The following is a 23,336-nucleotide window of genomic DNA, read 5'->3' as shown; positions in this document are numbered from 1 at the left end:
CCATTCCCCTCCCATACCAATTCTTACAGTAATCTCGCTTGCTGACATTGCAGGATGGGTAGAGCACATATTGAAGTCATCATTTACTCGAGGAATGTGGGTGTATAAGGGCTCAGTAAAAGAGACAAAGCGGGCAAGGAAAAAAATTACTAAATTAACAAGACATGAACGTACCATCACTTTGGAGGTCTGGTTTGGATTGCCCTTATCTTTTGTTTGTCTGACACCTTTACAGACTATAAGGTCCTTCCCCCCAGAAGAGAGGGAGCAATGGGAAATGAGAATGTATATACATGTACACATACATATTTACAAACACACCCTATTCCACACTGATGTAGCTCTCAAAATGCACATGGCACTGCACATCTGTATGCAGACACAAAATCCCAGTAATGCGAATGTCCTATCATGCATTCTAATAGGATTTTTAAATGGATCCATAAGCAAAGAGTATGGTGTGCAAGTGAAATACTTGGGTGATGCATCCACATTCAATTTATTAATTCTCTTGGAAACTGGACACCTATACTTATGTCAGCCTGCAAATCCCATTTTCAAAGCAAGTTTCCTGATCTTCAGGATACAACTCAACATCCTCTTGTCTCCAGCAGCAATAATGCCAACTGAAGTTAATTTAGCATCAAAGTAACCAGGATGAGAAAAAACAGCTGAAGCCTATTGTGGCCAGGAAGATTGCTGTGTTAGACCCACCTAAAAACAGTTTAAGAAGCATCCATTCATAGAGAGATCCAACTGGGCTTTGACAGCCAGCTTATTATGTACTGAGAAGCAAAGCCTAGCAAACTACAGAAAATCCCAAATTAAAGGTGAACTACTTTTCCCTTGTGAAGAAAGCACTACAGATAAACAGCACAACACTAAAAGAAGTTACCATTCGGTTTTAAAATTACCATTGATAAGCAGTTCTTCCAAATTATCAGGATTCCTAGCCAGCTGCAGGATGAGGGCAGAGCCACGCACCTTGTCAGGAATGTCCTCATACAGTAACTCAATGTACTCATCCATGTCATTGATATTGGCAACTTCATCGATCTGAAAGCAGTCATAAGCAAGAGTTTCACAGAGAGAGAGAGATGTCAATTCAACACAATCAATCACAATGTTATTCAATCGCAAGACAAAAGAGTGCATAGCTTTGAGTTAAGATCTTAGGAAAAAATAAAATACAATGAAAAAAAAATTCAACACATCCAGAATCAGTGCCAATGAACACCAGGAAATCTGAGAAGATTTAATTACAAAAAACAAAGGATGCTCAGACATGACTCCCTGTGTCCTGTCCGATGTTCCAGACCTCACTTGCTGTCCTGCTGCGTGCTATAGTTGGAGGGAGAAGTATGAAAGTCAAATATTTTACCCTTTATGGAGATGATTTTTATTCCATTGTGCAGTATTTCCAAAGTCCTTTGTTTAAAAAACAAGCAGCAAAAAAACCCAAGAATTCAGCATTTCCTCTCCCCTCCTCCCTTATATAACTGCTTACTTAAGAAGTAAATGGGGTTTGCATTTCTCTTCTAACACCAATATTTACCTCCATTCCTTCAAATGGGGGTGGATCTTTTGGCTTACTGGATTTCTCTTTCTTTTCTATAAAGAAAACAACATGGTTGCAGTTAAGTTATGCATATTCACAGACAAAAAACATACCCATTATTCTCATAGTAAACATTCTGGTTAAATCAAGGTCAAAGTCCTCTTGTGTCCAGCTGACCTGTCAGACTAACACAGCTAAGGTATGTCAGGTTTCTGAAGCTGAACAGCCCACAGGGAGCAAAATAAACCCTCAGGTGCCTTTTGACTCCTCAGTCTAAATGATCAGTTACAGCCCAGTCAGCTGGGGAGGCAGAGGGTAACAAACCTTAGTGCAAGCCCAGAGTGACAAAACTCACTTCCACAGTGAGACACTTCAGCAGCTTTGATTCTGCTTGTACACTGTGGCAAAGCTGCCCTGTGATACACCAAGACACACATATACAGAATAAAAGAGGGTAAAACACCCAAAGCAGTTACAATCAAAGCACATAAATAATATTAATCTTTGTTTTAAACTCGTCCCATTAAGGTAAGAATCCAACTTGAGAACAAAGCTTACCATTTCATGATTGCAAGAAACCTTGCTAACCACGAAGTAATGCAGGATCAGATGTAGAATATGAAACTGTCCCCTGAGCAGAAAGTTTAAGATGAACTTAAGACATAAACAGGACCACCAAGATGCCAGGAACTTAAGACGACAGGAATTACCCCAAGCTGTCTGCTACACTGTACCAAAGCTTGTCAGGCTCTGAAACTCCTCACTCCAGCTTTACAGACAGTGCAAATTCAGCCTAGGAACACTATCTACCCTTGCAAAAGGTGATGATGGAGATCGTTCTAGGAAGATCCTCATACAGTTTTTTGATGTCACCGCAAGTGCAGATGCACTATGAAGAGGCTGCACCAAATAGTGGAATCTGTACTTCTCAAGTCCTGCTAAAGCACAAGGCAGCCAGTAAGAAGCATCAATACTAAGTTTAACTAACCAAAAAAATAAACTTTGGTTGTTAAAAAGATAATTCCCCCAATCTCGCTCCAAGATTGTAATTTTTTCCAAGTGTGATTTAACTATACATCTTCCCCACTCTAGTTATCTCTGGAGAACTCGTACATCCAGCAAGTTAGGACCTCAGCTAGAAAAACCTCACACAGTAGTTTTTCAGTGCTGAAGCACCCCAGTCCCAAGCTACTTTGTTCCTGGATTATTTACCTTTTCCCGCTGAGGCATCTCTGCGATTCTGCAGGTAGTACAACAGCTGTTCTACTTCTGCAAGTTTGGAGGGGTGAATGAGCTTGCATTCTTCAACCACCTTTCGAGCCAGGGAAGCAATGTCTGTATTTGCATTAAGACTCTTTAGCCGAATGCTGCAACACAGATAGGTCTCTCTTCAGTTTTTAAATTTTTGTATCTTCAGTCTTTGATTTATGTTTACACAATCATGAATTTCTTGAAGCAGAAATGATCCTGATACCCTCAATGCCTGTGCCATGGCTTACAAAGGTAATGTCAAAGCAGTGGCTCTCTACAACTCCAAATGGCAAGTAATTGTCAAACAGATTTGACAGAGCATAACTTGTCCATCAGCTGACAAGCAGCAACAGTAAATGCAGCTGTATGAACAGATCCCTTATAATTGTCTCAGACACAGCAGACAGTAATTTATTTGTAATACACCCGAAAAAGTGCACACAACTGCAAAGGAGTACCACATACACAAAAAAATCCAAAATGAGAAACAGCCATAGGTGTTGACTACAGAGGAAGGTTATTTTGCAGTGCCTGCAGATGCAATGTCAGGAGTCTCTAGCAGACCTGCAGCCAGGTTCACAAGCAACGAGCAGTAGAGAAATCTCTGTGGGCATTAACAATAGGATGGATCAAAAAGGAATTCTACCACATTGCAGATGCAAGTTACACTGATTCATCTGAAAACAGATGAACATTTCTGATATCTTAAAAAAATTTGAGACAATTTAAGGATTCTCTTTTTCTTCCTCAATTATTCTTCTTACATGCACTCACACAGCCACTTCAGCTCAAATTTTCAGAAATGATTCAGTATAGAGATAAAACAAACCTAGGAAAGGTCCAGACTTGCAGCCTGGAAACTAAAGTTATGATAGTTCTCTGGGCTTTTCCAATGGGGAATGTTTTAATGCTCTTGAAAGAAAAATACCAGGCAAAACTAAAATGCAGATACCATAGTGAAATCACTAGGAGGGGTGACAGATCAAAACAACAGGAAAGCCAACAGCTAGAGCATAAGGCTCTCAAAAGGTTCAATAGTATTACTTGCTTCAACATTAACCATCATTTGAGTAGGAACCAATCACTTCACTTTTCTCTACCTCAAGTTCCCATCATGTAAAATGGGAATAATCACTCTTCTTTACAAAACACCTTTAAGTACATGGATGAAAAGCAGTTCACAACATGTCTTTTAGATGTTAACTTTTCTAGGCACATGTTATTTCCTGGCTTCTAAACTCTCTGCTAATCTAGCACTAAGTTTTATAAAGATTAGAACATATTATTTCTTACAGGCTGTTGATGCTTTGACTTATTGAATTTATGACTCTATGAAGAACAGAAAAAGCTATCAGAACTTGCTATGACCTTACATTTTCTGACATTCTTTGCGCTCCCCCAGCATGGGGTCTCCCATCTCTCCCAGAATCGTTGCTTCCACTTCATAGTGGACAATGAGGGCTTTCTCAGATGGATGCACATCTATGTTGCCTCCTTTTACTTTCCTGCCGTGAAGAAAAAAAACAGAATTACTGATTAAATGAAAAGCTCAGAAAACATACTAGAACATAGATCAGTAACAATGACCTGTCTCCTGTTCTATTCAGACCCTAAACCCAAGCACTACCCTCCTATCACACTGTATTTCATTTCACACAGCTCTACCAAAGCTTAGTGCTAGCAGCATATTCTTGACTATTGCTTCTGCTACATACAGAAACACCCAAGCCATTGGTCAAGCCCTAGTCACAGAAGTCAAGTAAGGAAGAAACAGGATAAATCTTTGATTTCTAAGTCTCCCAGCTTTCTTAAGGAACTACAGTCAGGAAGAAGATGCATTTCACAGCGAAGGTAAATTTCCCAGTTGATTCCCTGTTACATTGTCAGTATTGAGAAATCTTCTGCTAATGCCATTGATCTAGTGCAGTCATTTACAAACGTAAATTTTTCCTCAAAGACTTTCTTGGCTAAATCTTAACAGTTAAAAATCTATCAAGAATGAATTACAAATAATTTGAATTTCAAATCAACTCTTCTCCCCTGAAGCACAAACCACTTTGCTACTGTTCTTCACCTCATTGTGTCTGTTGCCAGGCTTGGGGGATTATCAGCCTTATCCTCCTTCGTGCTAGCAACTCCATGTCCATGCAGAGATACAAGGGCCATGAGGATAGGCCATGGATAAAAGGCCATGAAGATACACCTCATTTCTGTTTTCAAGTGATGGCAGAACCACATCAAGAGAATACAGTTACACATTTCTGTCTCTGGTGGTAAAGCTGACACTTGACCCTTTTCCCCTTGGTACTGCCAGTAGAGTAGGTACAGTCATGCCATAAACCAGGCTGCTAAAACACTGCAGATTAAAAACAACTCCCTAATGTGGGTTTGGTTTTTGGTGTGTGGGTGGGTTGTTTGTTTGTTTTGGGGGTTTGTTTAGGTGTTGGTTTTTTTAAGACAGATTGTGGCAATAAACAGGTTTACAGGTGGCTTCACCAGTAGCTGTATCAGCATAAATGAGATAGCAGCTAGGTCAATTAGACCAGGGGAAACTACTTCAGCCTCACAGAGCTGGAAACATTAGCAAATCTAGATGCAGCCTTCAGTGTAAACACTCTCTTCAGAAAACATTTGAAATGTGTGCCTCCATCTACCCGGCTACTATGGTGGCTGCTTTCCCTTCTGCAGAATACAACTGCAAAAAATACCTTTTTCTTGAGATACAGCTGCCCAAAAAAACCCACAAACCACAGAAAGGTCTGCTATGGGAAATGAAGAGTCTAGTTCAACTACCAGCCTTACAAGGACATAAAACTACCAGGCAAACAAATATAGCTCACTGCTAAAGAGCAACACCTTCCTTGATGAGATTGTAGCAGAACTCCATTTATCACTTAAGATTTTTTGAAGAGGCTTGTGTTTTTTTTTTTTAACAGTACTTTGAATGCGTCTTTACAGTCTGTTCTCACAAGGTCCAACCTTGCAGGGCAGAAAGGTTACAGCAAATTTATTTCAAAAGAAACTAGGTCTCACTCCTAGCCCCCAACTATATTCCCCCATGTTTAGACCTACCAGAAGATCCCAACCACAAACACTGCTCCTGACAGTCAAACTTCTGTTAAGTGACAGCCTGGTAATATTTACAGATATAAAGAAAAAGATGGGTAGAGAACAAGGGGGCCTGAAGGAATTTGGTATAGTTTTACAAGAACTAAGCTGAACTAACAGCTCATCACTGCCAAAAGGATTAGATCTTGCCATGTTTTCACTGCTCCTGGCAGTCACCTTGGTTCAGCGTGAGGGCTCATCAAACTCTTTCACAGCCACTTCCAGCAATCCAACAGAAAACTCTTCATGTTTTGGGCAGAGGGAGTTTTTCAATGTGTTACTGAATTAAAGTGCTCTATAGAAAGGGACTAACACTTCCTGTCTCAGAGCAGGGATAAAGAGGAAGGAGTGAGACCTCCTCCTTTTGGCAGCAGTAAACCACTGATGAGCTTAGCAACCAGCAGAACCTCAGCCTAAGACTGCTTAAACAGTCTTAGCATTTCCCATGTTTAATTTTTTCCTTAAGAGGGACAGATGGGTAAGCTGAAGAACTTACAGCTGCAGAGATCTTCTGCCCTCTCACATAGATAATCACACTCACTACTTGAGCTATTTCCTAGCTAATGGAGTCACAAATCAATTCACATTCATGTTCCCTCTCTGAAAAATCTTACCTTGTGAACTGCTTGAAGACCTACACCTACGCTAAAATGCACTACCCAACCTCTAAAGTTGTTTTCCATTTGGAAAACACTGCATTCAGATTGCCAGCATCACCCAAAAAAAAAAACAACCAAACCACCAACTTTATTTAGAGAAAAAATCCCCCCTCACATCAACAAACATCTACTGATTTTCTATCCATCTTGAGTTCGTAAGTCACTTCAAAAAACATCTAAAAATACAGACATTCTTATAACTAGTAGAAGCAGCAATGCACTGGGGAGCTCTCTCACACACCAGCCCGTCCTTTCATTTCACTGCCTGCTTTGTCAACAAGAATCCTGCTCTATTAAAGGTTTAAAAGAGGAAGGCCTTTTCTACAGAGAAAAGCTGTGCTAGCTGAGCTCACATAACCAAAGCTGGTGTGTGAATATCCTTTATTAACTAATTCCTTCAGGAGGAAAAAGCAAAACCAAACTATCCTAATTACAAGTGGCATAAATTGCACACATGGATAAGGCTGAAAATCCAACAACAAATCCTCGCAAGTCACACTTGACAGGAGGGGGACTGCTCATGGAGAACGACAAAGGGAAACGGGGATCAGAGCAATACCAGACTTGCACACAAGCCTGGTCACGTTAAACGGCACAGCGGATGTTCTTTGGTTTGTGCTCCCTAAAAAGAGAGAAAACTACGCTTGTTGCAGGGATGACTACGAAAGAAAGAATATTCCTCCAAAATCACATAAAATGGCACAAACAGAACATGCAAGGCTAAAAATAGGCACTGGTCTAAAGTTACAGCTATTTATTTAATTACAGTTTAATTAGTTTAATTACAAATTTAATTTGATTTTTACCTGTCATTGCATTTATATGACAGAACTAATGTTCAAAGATTATCAAGAGGGTTTTTTTCCCCCCACTGTTTCTAATTGTGGGTCTTAATATGTGGCATACGAGGAGGGGGGGGAAAAAAAAAAGAAAGGCAAACCCCAGACGGCCTAAACAGCAAGTTCTGCAAATGCTAATAACTGGAAAGTAAAAAAACCAACCCCCCAAAAAAGACCAGGAACTCCACAGAATTCTAGACGTGATGGATAAAATCACCCGCATGGTAGGAGAAAGTGACACTGTTCACACATCACATCTCAACAGAGGCCTAGATGCCCTGACATCTTGTGGGATTGCTAGCACTTTTGCTCTGAAACAACTGATGGAGATCCAATAGTTGCCTACTCAGGCCCCATTCTTTAGGCTGACTGGTCTCACTGCTGAATAGACAGATAAAGGCACCATTCATTCATCACATCTTTAACATCAAACCCAGATCACCAACTTTATACACCATGGTTACCTCTCCGGTCCATCCCAACTCCCAAACCATTTCATTCATCCTGCCTCATTACCTGTCCCCCACAATCTGCCATTCCATGCTCTAACATCTCCTCCACACCGGTTCATCTCTCCCAGCTGCACCCTGAACCTGCCCTTACTGCCTAACATCCCCTCTCTGGTCCCCAGCCTGCCTGTTCCGCAAAGCAATCACCTGCCCCATCCCAACCCCTAATACCCACATGACCCCCTCCCCTCCCCATTTCCTAATAGCACCTATTCTCCTCTCAACTTGCTGCCACCTCAGTGACTCATCCCAAATGTACACCATAAAATGCCACCACAGCCACCCCCAAAACAGTGCATCCCTCCAAACTACCACCTCCCCCCAACTAGTTACCACCAGCATGCCACCCATCCCATCTCTCAGCCTACCCTAAACCCACTTTATAACCTTCACTCATCCCTAACCCAGCCTCCTAGTCCCTGTCCAAGTTTCCTGCCCACCAGACTAGACAGCCACCCCCTAGCCTGCCTCAAATCTATCCCCGATTCCCAAACCACTCACCCCAAAGCCTCCCACCCATCTTCCTCCCCAACACCACGACCTCTAACCATTTTCCAAACCAGCCACTCCTCAATCTCAATCCCTCCACCCACCTCATGACCTCCCCTCTCAAAACACTCTCCATTCTCACCTCCCCACTCATAACCTCCCATCCATCCCCAAGCCAGCCCCGACTACAACCTGCAACACCTCAGCCCCACACCCCATCACCTCCCCACAAACCCTTCTTGCCCCCCTACCCCACAACTTCCCACTCAGCCCCCACTGCAGACTAAAACGCCTCAGCCCCACAGCCCCTGCTCCCTTGTACTCCCCCAAACCATAACCTCCCATCCACCCCCCCCCAGCCTGCAACACCTGTCTCCCACCCCACAACCTCGCACACGCCACGCCACCCCTCACGACAACCTGCCGCGCCTCAGTCCCACAGCCCCACGCCCAGCCCCCACCACAACCTGCCCCGCCTCAGCCCCACGGCCCCCTTCCATCCACCCCCCAACCTGCCGCGCCTTGGCCCCACAACAGTCGTCTCCCCCCCACACCCTGGCCAGCCTCCCCGGTTACCTCTTGAGGTACCGGGCGTCCTCGCCCTGCATGGTGGGGGGGGGTGGAGGCCTCGGCAGGGCGCGGCCCCGCAGCGGTGCTGTTACCAGGGTGAGCGCCAGCCCCGCCCCGCGGGCTCTCAGCGCGCACGCGCCGCCGCCCCAGCCGCCGGCGGCGAGCGCGCATGCGCAGAGCGCGGCCTCTCCCCGCCGCCCGCCTGCGCCGGGTGCCGGCCGCGCGCGGCAGGGCAGGGCAGGCCAGGGCAGGGCGGGGCGGGGCGGGGCGGGGCGGGTACGGCGCCCCCTGCAGGCGTGGCGGGAGGCGCCGTCCCGCCGGTCCCGGCTCCAGGCGTGAGGCGGCCTTCCCGCCCGGCGCTGCCTCCCCGCCCCGTCCCCGCCTTACTCGGAGGCCGGGGCACAAACGCTGCTGGCACCCATAGAGGCGTCGTGCCATGCTGTGCCGGGGCCCCCTCTGGGTCCAGTGGCCGGGCAATGGCCTCTGCCCACCGTGCTAGGTAAGCTCCCCGGGCCTAGGGCCCTCGCAGACGTGGGGGTGTAGCTGACCTCCCGGAGGGCTGGAGCTGCCCCACAAGCCTCGGCACCCCCGCGGGGCTGCTGCCAACCCCCCCTGCTGCCTCAGGGTTTGCCCCCACCTTCACAGGAGGGCCGGTGGGACATGAAGGGCTGCCGGCCCTGCGCGGGGCAGGCCGGACGAGGCTGGTCCTCCAACAAAGGTAATGGTGCTGAGGAAAGCCAGGGTCCAGGTGTGGGGCATGGCCCTAGGTCCTTGAGCCCTGCGGGAGTCAAGAAACAGTCCTGCCCTTACAGAGACATCCACCTGTTTCATACGTGGTACTTCAGGCAGCTGCATGTAGCGGGAATAAAGGGGTTTTATATTCCTGGTTGCAGTGTTTAGGGGAGGATTGAAGAGGGGCTGTTGTCATGTTGTCATGGCCCATTATGGCCATCTGAGCTGTCACTTTTCCCCAGCACCACCTCTTAGCTGAGCCCAGCCTTAAGGCAGCCTTGGTCTGTAAGGTGTTTTGAAATACAATCTTTCTCTTGGGTCAGCAGCATTGTTGCTCACCCGCTGATGTGCAGGAGACGTGGGGGCAATAATGCTGTAGCTCCAGCCTCAGCCAGGTGGCTGGAAATCCAAAATTGTGTTGGGATATGTTATATTGTACAGGCAGCAACTGAATCCTCTGCCACTTTACCTTGTATCCCAGCCACTCTAAAGAACAGTGAAACAACATCTTATCCAAGAGGTATCAGAAACCATCTTAAGGGGCTGTAGTTTAACTAAAGTTTGTATCAGAGCAGCATCCAGTCCCGAATGGAGATTCCGCTGAGCTATTTGTTCTAATATCCAGGATACAGGTAAACCAGGCCCATCCCCAGCTGCCTAAGGGTCCTGCTGTTCTTCTGGTTAGAAAGTAAATGGCTAACACATAGAACTAGAGGCAGCGGTGTCTTGTTGGCTTTTTGAACTCTCTCTGTACTTTCTCAAAATAGGATTTTAATTTCTGCTTGTATTTGTAAGATTCAATAAAACTGTTGTCTGGGATTTGCAGAGATTATTTATTTCAAGACTTATTTGAAGAGTGTGGATTGTTGTTTGGGTTTCAGAATAAAAGGACAATACCACTTTGTAGCAACTAACAGCAGTTGCATGTAAGATGCGGGGCAGATCCATGCATGTGTTGTTTTCTGGAGTGCTCTTTGCTGGACTACAGCCCCATTGCGTACAACTGAAATGGCTGTCTACCCAGAGTCATAGGGGTAATACAGAAATAAATAATAGTCAGGTACCTAAGGTTCTGTTTTTATTGTGGCAAAATATTAAGAATAAATACTTAATGTTTACTGATCCTATTGAACAACTAAAAATTTTTATATTTTCATAATCTGTAACAAAGCAGCAAAAAATATTTTGTGGTATCCATACTGTGCCCTGCCTTTGTTTTAACAGAAAATGGAAAAAGAAAGTACCCTGTGAAATATAAAGTGCTACCTTAGAGAAATGAATTTACAAAGCATTGCTAGAACATAACACTTTTGTTATTATCCTTATTCTATTTATCGCAGTAATATTTTATATTAGTAACTGCCCTGAAGAAAAACGTATATATGACTACCTGATCAGAGCAACAGTTCTTTAGTGATTTCAGCAGATCTTCAGATAAGCATGAGCCAAATGTTAAACTCTGAAGTCATATAAATAAATAGTCTGATATTTTCTGAGTACTAAGTACCTGACAATCACCATCTATTTCACTGAGAATTTCTTTTTTTAATCTGGTCACATATGCCTACAAATGGAGAATAGTTACACACACCTGTGAAAAAGTAGGTCAAAGATTACAAGATGAGAATGATACAAAAGAATGTGAGACCTGAAAAATATGAGAAAAGGATCATTTATTGCAGTTAAGTGTGCCACGGTGGCTGGGGTAAAATTGGCTGTTTGTCAGGGCCTGAAAGGACAGCAAAGCCTGTCTCAACCTGACAGAGTCCAAATGAAAATACCTCAGCTTTGTAGCAATTGAGCCACAAGCAGTGCCAAGATCAGATAATTTTGTCTGTCAGTGACAGTTGATGCTGGGTTTAGGAAACCACATGGTGCAAACACTGAAAACCTTGCATTGCACGGTAGATTCTTTTAAAATTAAATTGTAAAACAAATGCTCCCCGAGGTCTGGTTCTACAGCCTTTCCCTGAGCTGTTGATGTTTCTTTGCACAATTTTTTATATCCCGTTTGTTATAGTGTGATGAGGTTTATGGCATTACCACAGGACCCTGGAGTTTCCCCTCACCTGCATATTAGAAGCATACACAAGGAGAAAGGAGGAGTGCTATTTGTGGCAAAAGGGTGATCGAGTTGCAAAGAGAAGCTGGAATGTGCAGTATTTCTGGGTTTCTCCTTTTTTGTTTTGTTTGGGTGGTTTGGGGTTTTGTTTTTTTTTCTTCGAGTAGTTCTAAGAAATACTGTTCTAGAGTCAGAAGAAAAGATTTTTTTTTTAGTGAGGGAATATAAAGAAGAGTGGAAAAGAGCATGGGAGTTGCAGAGAAGAGCAAAATAGGAAAAGAAAGGTGGAGGAAGTTGCATGAAGAGAAGTTAGATGAGAGAGGAGTGAAGCAGGTAGGTAAACAACAAGAAAGGCAGAACTGGAGTGTTCTCAAGTTGAATATATGGTAGAATAAGTGTACAAGAAATGGAAGACATTTTTGTGGAGTAAGTGTAGATGAAGAAATTAACATTTTTGTTCTTTGCATTAAAAAAGTGAAAACCCTTTTTAATGTCATTGAGGAAGAACACTTTTATGCAAAAAATTGAGATTCTTTTTCTTTTTTTTTCTTAAGGTGTGGCCAGATGTTCCTAACCGGATAGACAGAATACAGTCTGTGACATCAGAGCAACACCCACCATACTGTCTTATGGTAACTTAGTTTTATTTCTTCCTATTTGTTCTCTTAGTATAAAACAAATTCATTATGACTGAAAAGTACTGATGCTAAGCCTGATTTTGAAGGCAAAGAAGATGTTTCTGTTGTCTTCAATGACCTTTATTTGGGCCTTTGGTATATAATCATGAGACTGCGTGTTGAAAATGCCTTGGGGGTCTGATTTCTTCAAAGTTTTGCTGAATCCTACACAGATTTTTTTACATCATTGTGAAAAAAAATTCAAACAAAATAACCAACATTGCTTTTCTATAGCAAATGGAATTGTTAAAATGTAATAGATTAATTTCTGTCTTGCGGAATTAAGAAACCAAAGCAACTCTGAGATTTGTAATCTCTTTATCCAAGATTGCATCTTGCTCTCACATAGAAAGAATGTGGGTGGATTTCAAGAGAAAAATAGTGAATACGGGATATTTTCCTAGACCTTGTAAAAATGAACTATGTATAAAACTCCTTAAGGCCTTTTATTAGCTAAAATGAAGTACAGCAATCTGAAAGGATGACTTTCGGAGAAACATTTTAAGTGATCAGACTATGCTGCTCCGTGGGGGATGGAGATGATGTTGTTCTGATGTGCTGTCACATAGTAAGTGATTGAACTATGGAGGTAATAAACCCTGGTCTTAAAAGTTTATATTGGAAGGAAGAAGTGAGATGAGGCAAAGCAAAATCTGATATGCAAAGGGAAAGTCTGGCTTAACTCTTCTGGATGAAATTAACGTTGGGACACAGATCAAGGTGATTCTTGAATGCCTTTTTGATCAGCAGTGACAGGGACATCTGTGCAAGAGAAGGGTGTTTTCAGTATGACACATGATCGTGCTGGTAAATACTGGGTGCTCTTGTTATCCTTGAACACGAGACTTCACAAAATGAAAACAGGAGTCTATGGAGAGCTTGATTTGTATTTCATAGTATATCTAATTCAACAGTGACCTAAGTAAATGCATCAATTTGTGGCTCATTTAAACCAGTGAAGAAAATTAGCTGTAGGTTTTCATTGTTTCAGATGTAGAAAGAAAAATGTAAAGATGTGAAAAGAAGCAGACCTCTTTATAGAGAAACAGAGCTTTAACTAGACATTATAGAGCAAAGGGTATACTGTTTTCTCCCTTGGCTTATTCAAATCAGAATTGCTTACTTCCATGAAAGTGATCTTGTTTGATGGCTGTGTATGCATGTTCACTTGGCTGAGTGAGTATATCCAGCTGGTGGTAAACTGACCTCTGCCATCTTGTGCCTCAGTGCTCCTCAACAGCTGGAGTGTTGTAAACTCTGTGTGTGCAGACTTGCGCAAGCCTGCAAGGCAGGAATACAGTACCCAAGCTCAGCTGCAGCTGGTGATGTGGCAAAGCAACCATCTATGTAGACTTTCAGTGCCTGACTTGAGACTTGAGGGTTGCTACTTATGGAAAAAATACCAGTTTACTCATGTTCTAAGTAAGGCTGATCTAAGAAGTGTTGGAAGATATAAAATGTACCATAATGGTGGTATATTACCTTTTTTTTTCCTTAAGGGATCAACCCTTTAAGAGGGAACTTTGCTGTGAGGAACACAGAACAGCATGTGGTATATTTTCATAGAATTACAGAATCATTTAGGTTGGAAAAGACCTTTAAGATCATCGAGTCCAACTGTAAACATAACACTGCTAAGTCCACCACTAAACCATGTCCCTAAGTGCCACATCTACACATCAGTATGTTCTCTTTGTGTATGTTCAGTATGCATGGTGCACTAGAATGTGTGTATTCATTTCTGCTTATTTTCTGATAAACAACCTGAAATGCAGTATCCCTATCCAAAGAGCCCATGATGTGCTTTCAGTTTGGGTTAATTTTAATTGGACTAAGGAAAACATAGAAAGATTAAATATAAAAGTGTCCATACAAGAGTGAGCAGATGGCCTCTCTCTGCCAATATCACCTTGTGGGCCCCAGTGACAGTGATGGAGATTTCTTGTGCAAAATCCTCGTTCTGCTGAACTCAATGAGGGTTTTACCATTGACCCCGATGGGGACAGAATTTCACCTCTTAATGTTTATTAGATGCAGCAGGCAGAAAGCAGACTCATAGCTATAAAGGCTATGACATTTTATGGTTCTGACTCTGCAACCACTCAAGCACATGCTTAATTTTGCCACAGTAATAAAGTTAAGCACCAGCTTAAGTGTTTTCAAGAAGGGGTCTCCTTTACACTTGAACAAGTCTATATTTGATCATAAATCAGGAATTCCCCCTCTTCCTCATCCCTCCCCTCCAAAAGAAAAGGATTCTGCATGTGATCATCAAATTCTTTCTACTTTGCTCAAAAATAGTTGCCATTTTTGTCAGTTTTTGTCAAAAAAATCAAAGGGAGAGTAAGGAATGAGTACCTTGGCTGAAGTGGTGTTGCTCAGGTGACATTTGACTTAAAGCAAGTTACTAATTTCAAACAGATTCAAGACATCAGATATCTCAGACAATGGCTATTTCCTTAGAAAAAGTGAAGATTTTGCACAACACCTTACAGCCAAAATCTTTTTCATTAAGTTTTTGAACTACCCTGGGCAACACTAGCCTTGTTCTTCCTATCAGGGCAAGTCCTGCTTGTTTTGCAGACAGCAGTATTTGTTTCCACTTAATTTTAACCAAAGCACATGAGAAGCGTAGCAGAGTGGAAGCACAAGGAGAGGCATTTAAGCTAGATGAATTCAGACCTAAAATCAAGCATAAAATTTTAGTGGGATAACACTTAACCAGTGGAATAACTTACCTTAGGATTTATGACTGGATGCTTCCCCATTATTACCAGTCTTTATGTCAGGAGTAGATGCCTTTGTGAAACAAGCACTCCAGCTTACACAGACTCATAGGTTCACAGCAAATTGTGCTGAAGCAACCTCTTTCGGTCTATCCCCCTGCCACAAGCCAAGTAATTTGTACCCATATTATTCCTATCACTAATACAGTCTTCAGTGATGTGCATTATAGTCTTCCTGGGAAATCTGTTCCAGGACTGAATTGCTGTTATTGCAAAAAAACCACTCTTTTTTTGTATCAAAGCTTCTCAGCCCATGTTTTTCTTGAAGACCCATGCCCAAACCTGGGTACAGTGCTTCAGCTGAAGTCTTTCCAGTGCTGAATAGGTAAGAAGGATGACTTCATATCGTTTATGGTGATGAAGTAGTCCTTCCTCTTGGTAGTGATAAGGCTGGTCTTGATGCAGGGATCAATGGATGGGGGTCTTTGGTGTGTGTTATACTGAAGGGCCAACTAAATGGTCATGGAAGTCCCTCCTGGTTTTAAATCTAAGAAAGAGAATGGGTGATGAGCATGCAGTAAATTCTTTCACAGGTTCTGTTCTTCTGCTAATTTGTTTTGTTTACATTGTGGTTGATAATAATAGAGGAAGTAGTCCACTGGATAGGGCGGATGTTGAGTCAGTTTTAGACTCATCAGGAACCCAAGCAGGTGCTGTACTTCTGTTTGGTTTAGTGCACTTGCCCCTTCACCCTACTTGGTCTTCCCAGAACTATATGTGGCAACATGGCTGGGGTGGAAACTGGAAGAATGTATACAACAGAGACAGTTGTAAGAAAAAAATGTAACTTATGTGACAGTCAGCTGGGAGCAGATGACAAGCAGGACGCAGAGAATGAAGGTTCATCATGGGGGCTGTGGCTGCCTTTCCCTCTGTCGTGGTTTAACCCCAGCCAGCAACTAAACACCACGCAGCCGCTCACTCACTCCCCCCCACCCAGTGGGATGGGGGAGAAAATCGGGAGAAGAAGCAAAACCCGTGGGTTGAGATAAGAACGGTTTAATAGAACAGAAAAGAAGAAACTAATAATGATAATGATAACACTAATAAAATGACAACAGCAATAATGAAAGGATTGGAATGTACAAATGATACGCAGTGCAATTGCTCACCACCCGCCGACCGACACCCAGCCAGTCCCCCGAGTGGCGAATCCCTGCCCCCCACTTCCCTGTTTCTGTACTGGATGGGACGTCACACGGTATGGAATACACCGTTGGCCAGTTTGGGTCAGGTGCCCTGGCTGTGTCCTGTGCCAACTTCTTGTGCCCCTCCAGCTTTCTCACTGGCTGGGCATGAGAAGCTGAAAAATCCTTGACATTAGTCTAAACACTACTGAGCAACAACTGAAAACATCAGTGTTATCAACATTCTTCGCTCTGAACTCAAAACATAGCACTGTACCAGCTACTAGGAAGACAGTTAACTCTATCCCAGCTGAAACCAGGACACCTCACAGTTAGGAGAGCCTTAAGGCTGCACCTGCTTGCTGCCTAGACCCCACCTCATACTCCACCTAGGCCATCAGTTCTGGGTGGAATGACATCAGGCAAGATATCTTTCCCTGAGGAGCTTTCCAAAATGTCTCTGACGAGTGGATGTGACTTGCAGGCAGCCTGAGCTGTGCAGCAGTGTGCATTCCAGGTGTTGTCCTAGCCAACTCAGCACAGAAACAGCCAGAGGGATTGCTGGTTGTGAAACATAGTGAAGGAACGGCAGGAGAGTCTATGGGGTGCCTGGAAGGGACTGTGTCAGAAAAGGAAGGTGATGGTGTTCAAAACAAGGTGTATGGGGGGCAACAGGAGACCTGAGAGGTGGAAGGGAACATGGGGTGAAGAATATTTCTTCATCCTCCCAGCTGGACTTTCCAGCAGCCTGGGAAGCACTGGGGGAAGGAAGGATCAGGAGCTGGTCTGGCCGGCCCATGGGTAAGAAAATACGACAGCCCAGGAGTTCAGCTCTGGTAATTACTATTTCTCATGAGCTTCTGGGTTACAATAATGGAAGTTTTACAATGCTGTTCAGCTGTGTGTTGAAAAAACAATCCTTCAGCTTTCAACTAATTTAGTTACCATCTGTAAGCTGTTTAGGTAATTCCCCTCATTTCACTTTCCCCATTTAATTTTGCTATGTATGCCTTTTCTTCATTACACCTCCTACATATGCATCTGTATGGGCACAAAGTAGCACAGAGGTGTGTAACTCAGGATTTCTCATAGAACTGGAAAACACAGTTGTCACTGATGTGCTTTGTGGGCAGACGACCATGATGCTAGATTACTGTAGCCCATCCACCGACTGTAGGCATTTTGCTGTGGGGACCTGTGGTCTGTTCTTCACACCAGTGTATTTTAGACAGACACAGAAAGTGCAGAATACATAAATAAAAAGTGGTTCATCCCACAAAACTCCAACATTGGTGTTTGTGTAGGTGTGAGTTTTATTTTGTGCCTTCTGTACAAAACTCAATTTGCTGTTGGATTTCAGATTTCAAAGTTAACATATTAAAGTTGTCCTTAGTTCACCCAGCTCCAGCTAACTATTGCATCTCATATGATTCATAAGATTTCCCTGGAACCCAGGGGCATATCAGTTGTCATGGCAAGGCACAGCGAGGTGAGTTAATTAGTAGCATTCCAACATATCCTGGGCTTTATTGGCTAGTAGTGAAGAATCCCAGAAGAAGTAAAGCACTGTAATTGTGCCAGATCCATCCTGTGTTTCCTACAGTTTTGTTCTTGAATTTTTTTCATATATATTGTCTCGATGCCAGTGCTCATGGTCCCTGAAATTAAAAGCATTCCTCATAAAGGGGATTATGAGATTAAAAATATTGCTCATAAAGAACACGTTGATCCTCACTGGGAGGATGATAGACGTAAAAACATCAAATTACCAATGTCACCAAATAAAACTAATTTAGGAGATAACAGTGCATTTTTAAAGAAATAGTGGGGATGTGTTAGATTTACAAACTGTAAGAACTTTCCTTCCCAGTATGCTCATTCTTCATTTATCATTTTATAATAAGAAAACCCCTTAAACTTAAGTTAGTCTCATACAAATGTCACTTGCTAGCTTTCTTGCTAATCCAGAGGAAATATTATCCTAGTGGTCCCTGAGGTCCAATGTCTAGGTGTTGGATACATGATAAACTTACTTGAAGCTTTCTTAGTGAGATATAGTCCTCTGGAGACAGCTGTGGATTTAATTTTTCAAGCTTTAGTACAACCTAACCCCTTAAAAATAAGATTTAAGTTTCCCTTGTCAGGTCACTTAAGAGTTTCTTCTTTTATTTTACTCTTTTTTTTTTCCTCCTCTGCTACTTGCCCAGACTTCTAATCCCCAGCCTCTGGAGGAAACATTTAACCATCTCAAACTTCTCATGTCTTGATTATTTTTTGGTTCCAAAGGACAACACACATACATTTGGCTTTTGAATGGTTCTAGTCTGAGAGCCCAGATAGAAAGTGTTGATGCAAAGCAAATAGTTTATAGTCCTTATCATTTAGGTTTCTACTTTCAGTTCTGAACAAAGGTGGTTTTTGCAAATTCTGAGCCACTCCTCTGTGTAAGAGCAGTATTTCACAAGAATAGGTGTGTTTATAGTCTCTGCAATCCATGTTCCTGTGTTTATGCTGTCCAGGAGTTGGGCTTAATCTAATTTTCTTGCCCCTTGATACTTACCACTTAGTTTTCCAGAAACTGAGTTTAATGTTCCAAGGCATGCACAGGATTTAACTGCATAGTTCCTGGCATTGTGAAACTCCACACAACTCCGTTAAGGATGAAGGCTATCCAAGCCAGCAATGTCACAGATACACTGTAATTGAAATGCAGGGGGTAGTATACTCGTGATACTTTTACTGATCCACTGAAAATGCTGCTTACAGCTCCTGACCCCCTCTAATTTCCCTGGTGTACACACACCCCTGGCTTCTGCCAGACTGTTCCTTCTCAGGAGCTAAAGGTGGAAGAGGTCTTCCTAGGTCACTTGTCAGATTTGTTTCCTACAGTCAACTTTTCTTTTTTCCTTTCAGCTTGTTTTCCTTTGGCTTATGCAGGAAATTAGTTTTATCTTGCCTTGCCTATCCATGCATTCATCAGGTCTCTTCTTCCTCCCTCTAATAACTTCATGACATGTTGGCCAAGTGCAATCACCATTGAAAGATGTGCATAGAGTTTGAAAGTTAATTAAATTTCTAGAGGTTTGTGTGCTCTGGCTGCCAGGTAGATGAGAGAGACCCATGATAGGGACTGCGCTGAGGGAGAGTTAAGCAGAGTTCAGCTCTTTGGCAGCAGTGAAGGAAGGGTCAGTCACTGTGCACACTAGCCAGCCAGACAGCACAGATGAATAGGCTGGCCAAGCTGTCCTGGAGCAGCTCCAGACTGGCTGCAGCACAGGCAGTTTCTTGTCCACGGTGGATCTTTCACGATAGAGGGCAAGTGAGAGGAGGTATGGGGCTTATTTGAGGTACAAGTAGTGAGACACAAATCTAAAAGAAACTAAGTGTCCTGTTGCTCTATGGCTTACAGAACACCACATTTTCCAGTCTAGTTTTAACTGCCCTAACAAAAAGGATGTTCTCGACCACTGCTATGAAATGTGCTGCTGTACCGGATCAGGGAAATGCCAATCTGGTGTTTGCCATCCTAGCCAACAGCAGGGAGGGGTCCAAAGAGCTCCAGATCTGAAAGCCTGGATATTTACATCTCAGCCTCTTTAATAAGAGAGGCATATTGCAGAAGGTTAAATGATCTCTCTAACCCGTGGTCTGCCTACATCACTTCTTTCTACAGATCTGTTGTTATCCATTGCACACTCTACTTCCTCAGGTTGGAATTTCTGTTTTGTCATCATGTTTACGCTCCAGAGAAAGGCTGTCCCCTCCTGGCATCACCACTCTCATGTCACATCACTAGTGTGTGCCCTGGTATGCCCAGGGTGGGGGCCTTTCTGCCTGGGCCTTCTAAGAGGTCAGGAAAATACCTGATCTGATTCTCTGCAGGAGCAGCATGTAAGTGCTAAGAACCAGCCAAAGCACATTTCCTAGCTAATGGGTTTAGACTGCTTCCCTAGGCATTGCTGCTGTTTGCTGTCAGAGACAAGATAACTGGGCAGGATGCTTTTTGGTCTGAGCAGACAGGTCAGTCACATGCCTTAGGTAGGAAGGGTCCGGCTGAGAGGATGTGGAAAGGCATGGTTTTCTGCAAGTGTTGTGTGCAGAAGGAGCTTTGATGGAATTGAAAATAAAGCCTTGAGAGACTTTTTACCAAAGCATTTCTGGCAGTTGTGTGCCAGAGCTGAAAGACATTAAGACTAACTTATCTCCCACTTGCCCAGTTCTCCCACAGGCTTTTCTGTATTGCTTTTTGTGCTGTTTCCTGAGTGTGCAACATCCTCTTTTTCCTGGCTCACCAAACCACTATCCCCTCCGGTCACTCCTTAAAACTCTCAATCGCTGAGACAGCCAGTCTCCAGACCCCCTTCCTCCTTGGTTAAAGAGCTGTGCCTGCATTCTTAAATGCGGAGCTATGGGGGAATATGAACTATGCACACATGCACGCACAACGCTACAGCTAACTTGATCCTGCATTTTCCAAAACCCACAAACCCTGCCACTCAGCCAGAAGGAGATTTTTGTTAGCTTTCACCTAGAATAGGAGCTTTATCATGCCTTTGAGCCAACAGAGGGCAATATATGCAAAATTCAATATTGAGAAGAAATGCTTTTAAAATACAACTCTAAGCAGCCCAGCCCTTACTGTATCTGGAGTCACATATCACAGTGAAAGGCGGCATTCCACGCTGGACCTAAAACCTTCTCAGGCTCCATCAATTAAACCACCACATATGGGGTGGAAGAGACTCAGCAAGGAACTCTCACTAGGGTTCAATGAAAACCAGATGTTGTGGGCACAGCTGTCATGCTTCTTATCAAGAACAACAGAACAGCCCCTGCTGCAGTTTCATCAGGAGCCCTGCCCTTCCTTCCTTTCAGCCCCAACACTACTGAGAGTCCCTAACCAGAACCAAGTAAAATCCTCATAGCCAAAGCATGCAGGAGTCCTCCCCAAATATCGCTATTTACGTTAGCATACTGTTTATGGATCTCCAAATCAGGGTCCCGCTGTGACTGTCGAAGTGCTTGAGACATGATGAGACAGGCTCCCACTCCTACCTAAGAGTGGCTTCACTCACTCCCTTAAAAATGTAGTTTAGTGTTGGCTCCAGAGCTAGAAGGATTAGAGGGAAAGAACTGTGTATTCCCTCCATAGGGATAAAGCTCTGGCCAATTTCATTTACATGAATTATAATGTATTTACCCATAGGGCTCACATGCTGTGTTTTGTTGCTTTAGATGGAATTCCAGATTGCTAAATTCCAATTGTATAAATGATAACAGATTGCTGCTGTGACTGCACCCATGAAAGCGCACGGGAATTGTGCAGGATATGCCCTGAAGGACATGAGTCATCCTGACCTACAGGCAGTGAACTCTGCTTTAGAAATGTGGTTCAAAGCAAGGGTTTCTCATGAGAGATCAGAAGTCCTATGCCAAGGTTGGGTCTTTGCCCAAGGACCTGTTTTGCTCTGCATTTCCTTAGGTCCTTTTGCCACAGAGTGATTTTGCAAGACCAACTAGTCTACTGGTGACAGCAACATTATTGTTGTTCGCACTTGTAAATGATATGCTGAAACCAAATTTACCTAAATTTAATTACAAATAAAGAAGTGGAAGAAGGGAAATAGCCCTGCAAACAAAACAAAACATTTCGTTTGGCCTGACACAGAAATTTTTTTTCGCGTGAGAAAAGAGAAATATTTCAGTTTCTCGTCAACCCAAAACACATATTTTTTCTCAATTCCTTACTCAACTCAAACCCAAATTATTTTCACAGTGATACTTCTGAAGACTGCCGAGTCCAATTGGACCCATGAGTGGAGTTTAGGTGGGTGAGGATTGTGGCTAAGAGTTCTGGACTTCAAGTCAGACAATTAGTGCATCCATTGTCATATTACTATTTCGCAGCCTGACACCCAGACACTGGTGTACACAGTTGCTCTGAATAAGCCACTGAAGCTGCAGTCAGAATAATACAGGCAGTTGCTTTTCTAGCTGCAGCAAAATCAGTTGTAAAGGTTACCACCTGGCATCCAACCTGCAGCTGTTCTTCACTGCCCTCGTAACGGCAGGTGTGCTCTCTGCCTGTGCCTCGTCTATCAACATGATCCTGTGGTTTTCAGGAACTTTTAAAAACTTGTTATCAAAGATAAAACAAAAATCACTTGCTTTAAACACATCTATTCCTGACAGCATATGCCAGGCGTGAGCGTGAGGGAGAAGAATTAATATAGAGGCTTTTTAAGATAAAGAGACATCTTGCAGCAATCCTGATGGCTTGTCTGTGTGGAAATCAGATTGCATGCCAGGTGTTTTGTAAGCAGAACACAGTAATTTAAAGGCAAAATTGACCCTTTGTGACCTGTATGATATGTGGAGCTAGTGCACATGTTTTTCTCTTCTGTTCAGCTGATGTGTTTCAGAAGTAGTGTGTACAGCTCAGATCTGCAGAGACAGGTAGTTACCTACTTATATAAAACTAAGTCCAACTTCTCTTTAAATACCCTGATGCTCCAACAAACAGATCTGCCTTGGACCTTACAGTGACTCATCATAAGCCATCTGATACCTTATTTTAAACCTGCTACTCTCAGGCAGAGATCAGCTGTAGGTATTTTAACAAGAAGCCACTCTAGCTGATCCTTCATTTTAATCTGTGATAAACCTGATGTCCTAGAACTGCCTGATGTCATGGGGAGGAAGAAGACAACACATGGAGGAACTATTTGTTTACCCACATAAATACAAACACATTCTTATTTTAGACCAGAAGCTGTTTGAGGCAATGAGTGTCATGCATTGTGGCTGTGTCTGCTGTTATTTTAGTGTAGGGCTTCAGTGTATTCAGAGGTCCAGATTCTCCAGTGTCCCTACTACCAACAAAAAAAGCTGGCTAGCGGGCTTCAACTTCAGAAGGAGCCAAATGGCCATTTGGGAAAGGAAACTAAAGTTGAGAAGTGGGTTTACTCG

The 23,336-nt window shown here is 43.2% G+C and overlaps 2 protein-coding genes across 5 annotated transcripts in view; one reads left to right on the top strand and one right to left on the bottom strand.

Moving 5' to 3' along the window:
• The window catches only part of KIFAP3 (kinesin associated protein 3), a 75,441-nt gene extending 66,322 nt beyond the window's left edge, over positions 1-9,119 (bottom strand). For all 4 annotated transcript variants that reach the window (XM_052801315.1, XM_052801316.1, XM_052801317.1 and 1 more), the window contains exons 1-5: positions 8,990-9,119; positions 4,183-4,314; positions 2,771-2,925; positions 1,556-1,611; positions 915-1,056 (exon numbers count right to left, since the gene is read on the bottom strand). In XM_052801315.1, coding sequence (XP_052657275.1) covers positions 915-1,056; positions 1,556-1,611; positions 2,771-2,925; positions 4,183-4,314; positions 8,990-9,021 — 517 coding nt within the window. In that variant the 5' untranslated portion in view covers positions 9,022-9,119. The remainder of the gene's footprint in view (positions 1-914; positions 1,057-1,555; positions 1,612-2,770; positions 2,926-4,182; positions 4,315-8,989) is intronic.
• Positions 9,120-9,607: 488 nt separating this feature from the next.
• Positions 9,608-23,336, top strand: part of NTMT2 (N-terminal Xaa-Pro-Lys N-methyltransferase 2) — a 36,920-nt gene continuing 23,191 nt past the window's right edge. Inside the window, exons 1-2 of the mRNA XM_052802001.1 lie at positions 9,608-9,701; positions 12,332-12,409. The gene's annotated coding sequence lies outside the window, so the exon portion shown is untranslated. The remainder of the gene's footprint in view (positions 9,702-12,331; positions 12,410-23,336) is intronic.

This window comes from Harpia harpyja, chromosome 11, assembly GCF_026419915.1.
Source record: "Harpia harpyja isolate bHarHar1 chromosome 11, bHarHar1 primary haplotype, whole genome shotgun sequence".
NCBI classification, from domain to species: Eukaryota; Metazoa; Chordata; class Aves; order Accipitriformes; family Accipitridae; genus Harpia; species Harpia harpyja.
Note: the sequence above shows the minus strand (reverse complement) of the source record. Positions and strands in the feature narration are given on the sequence as shown.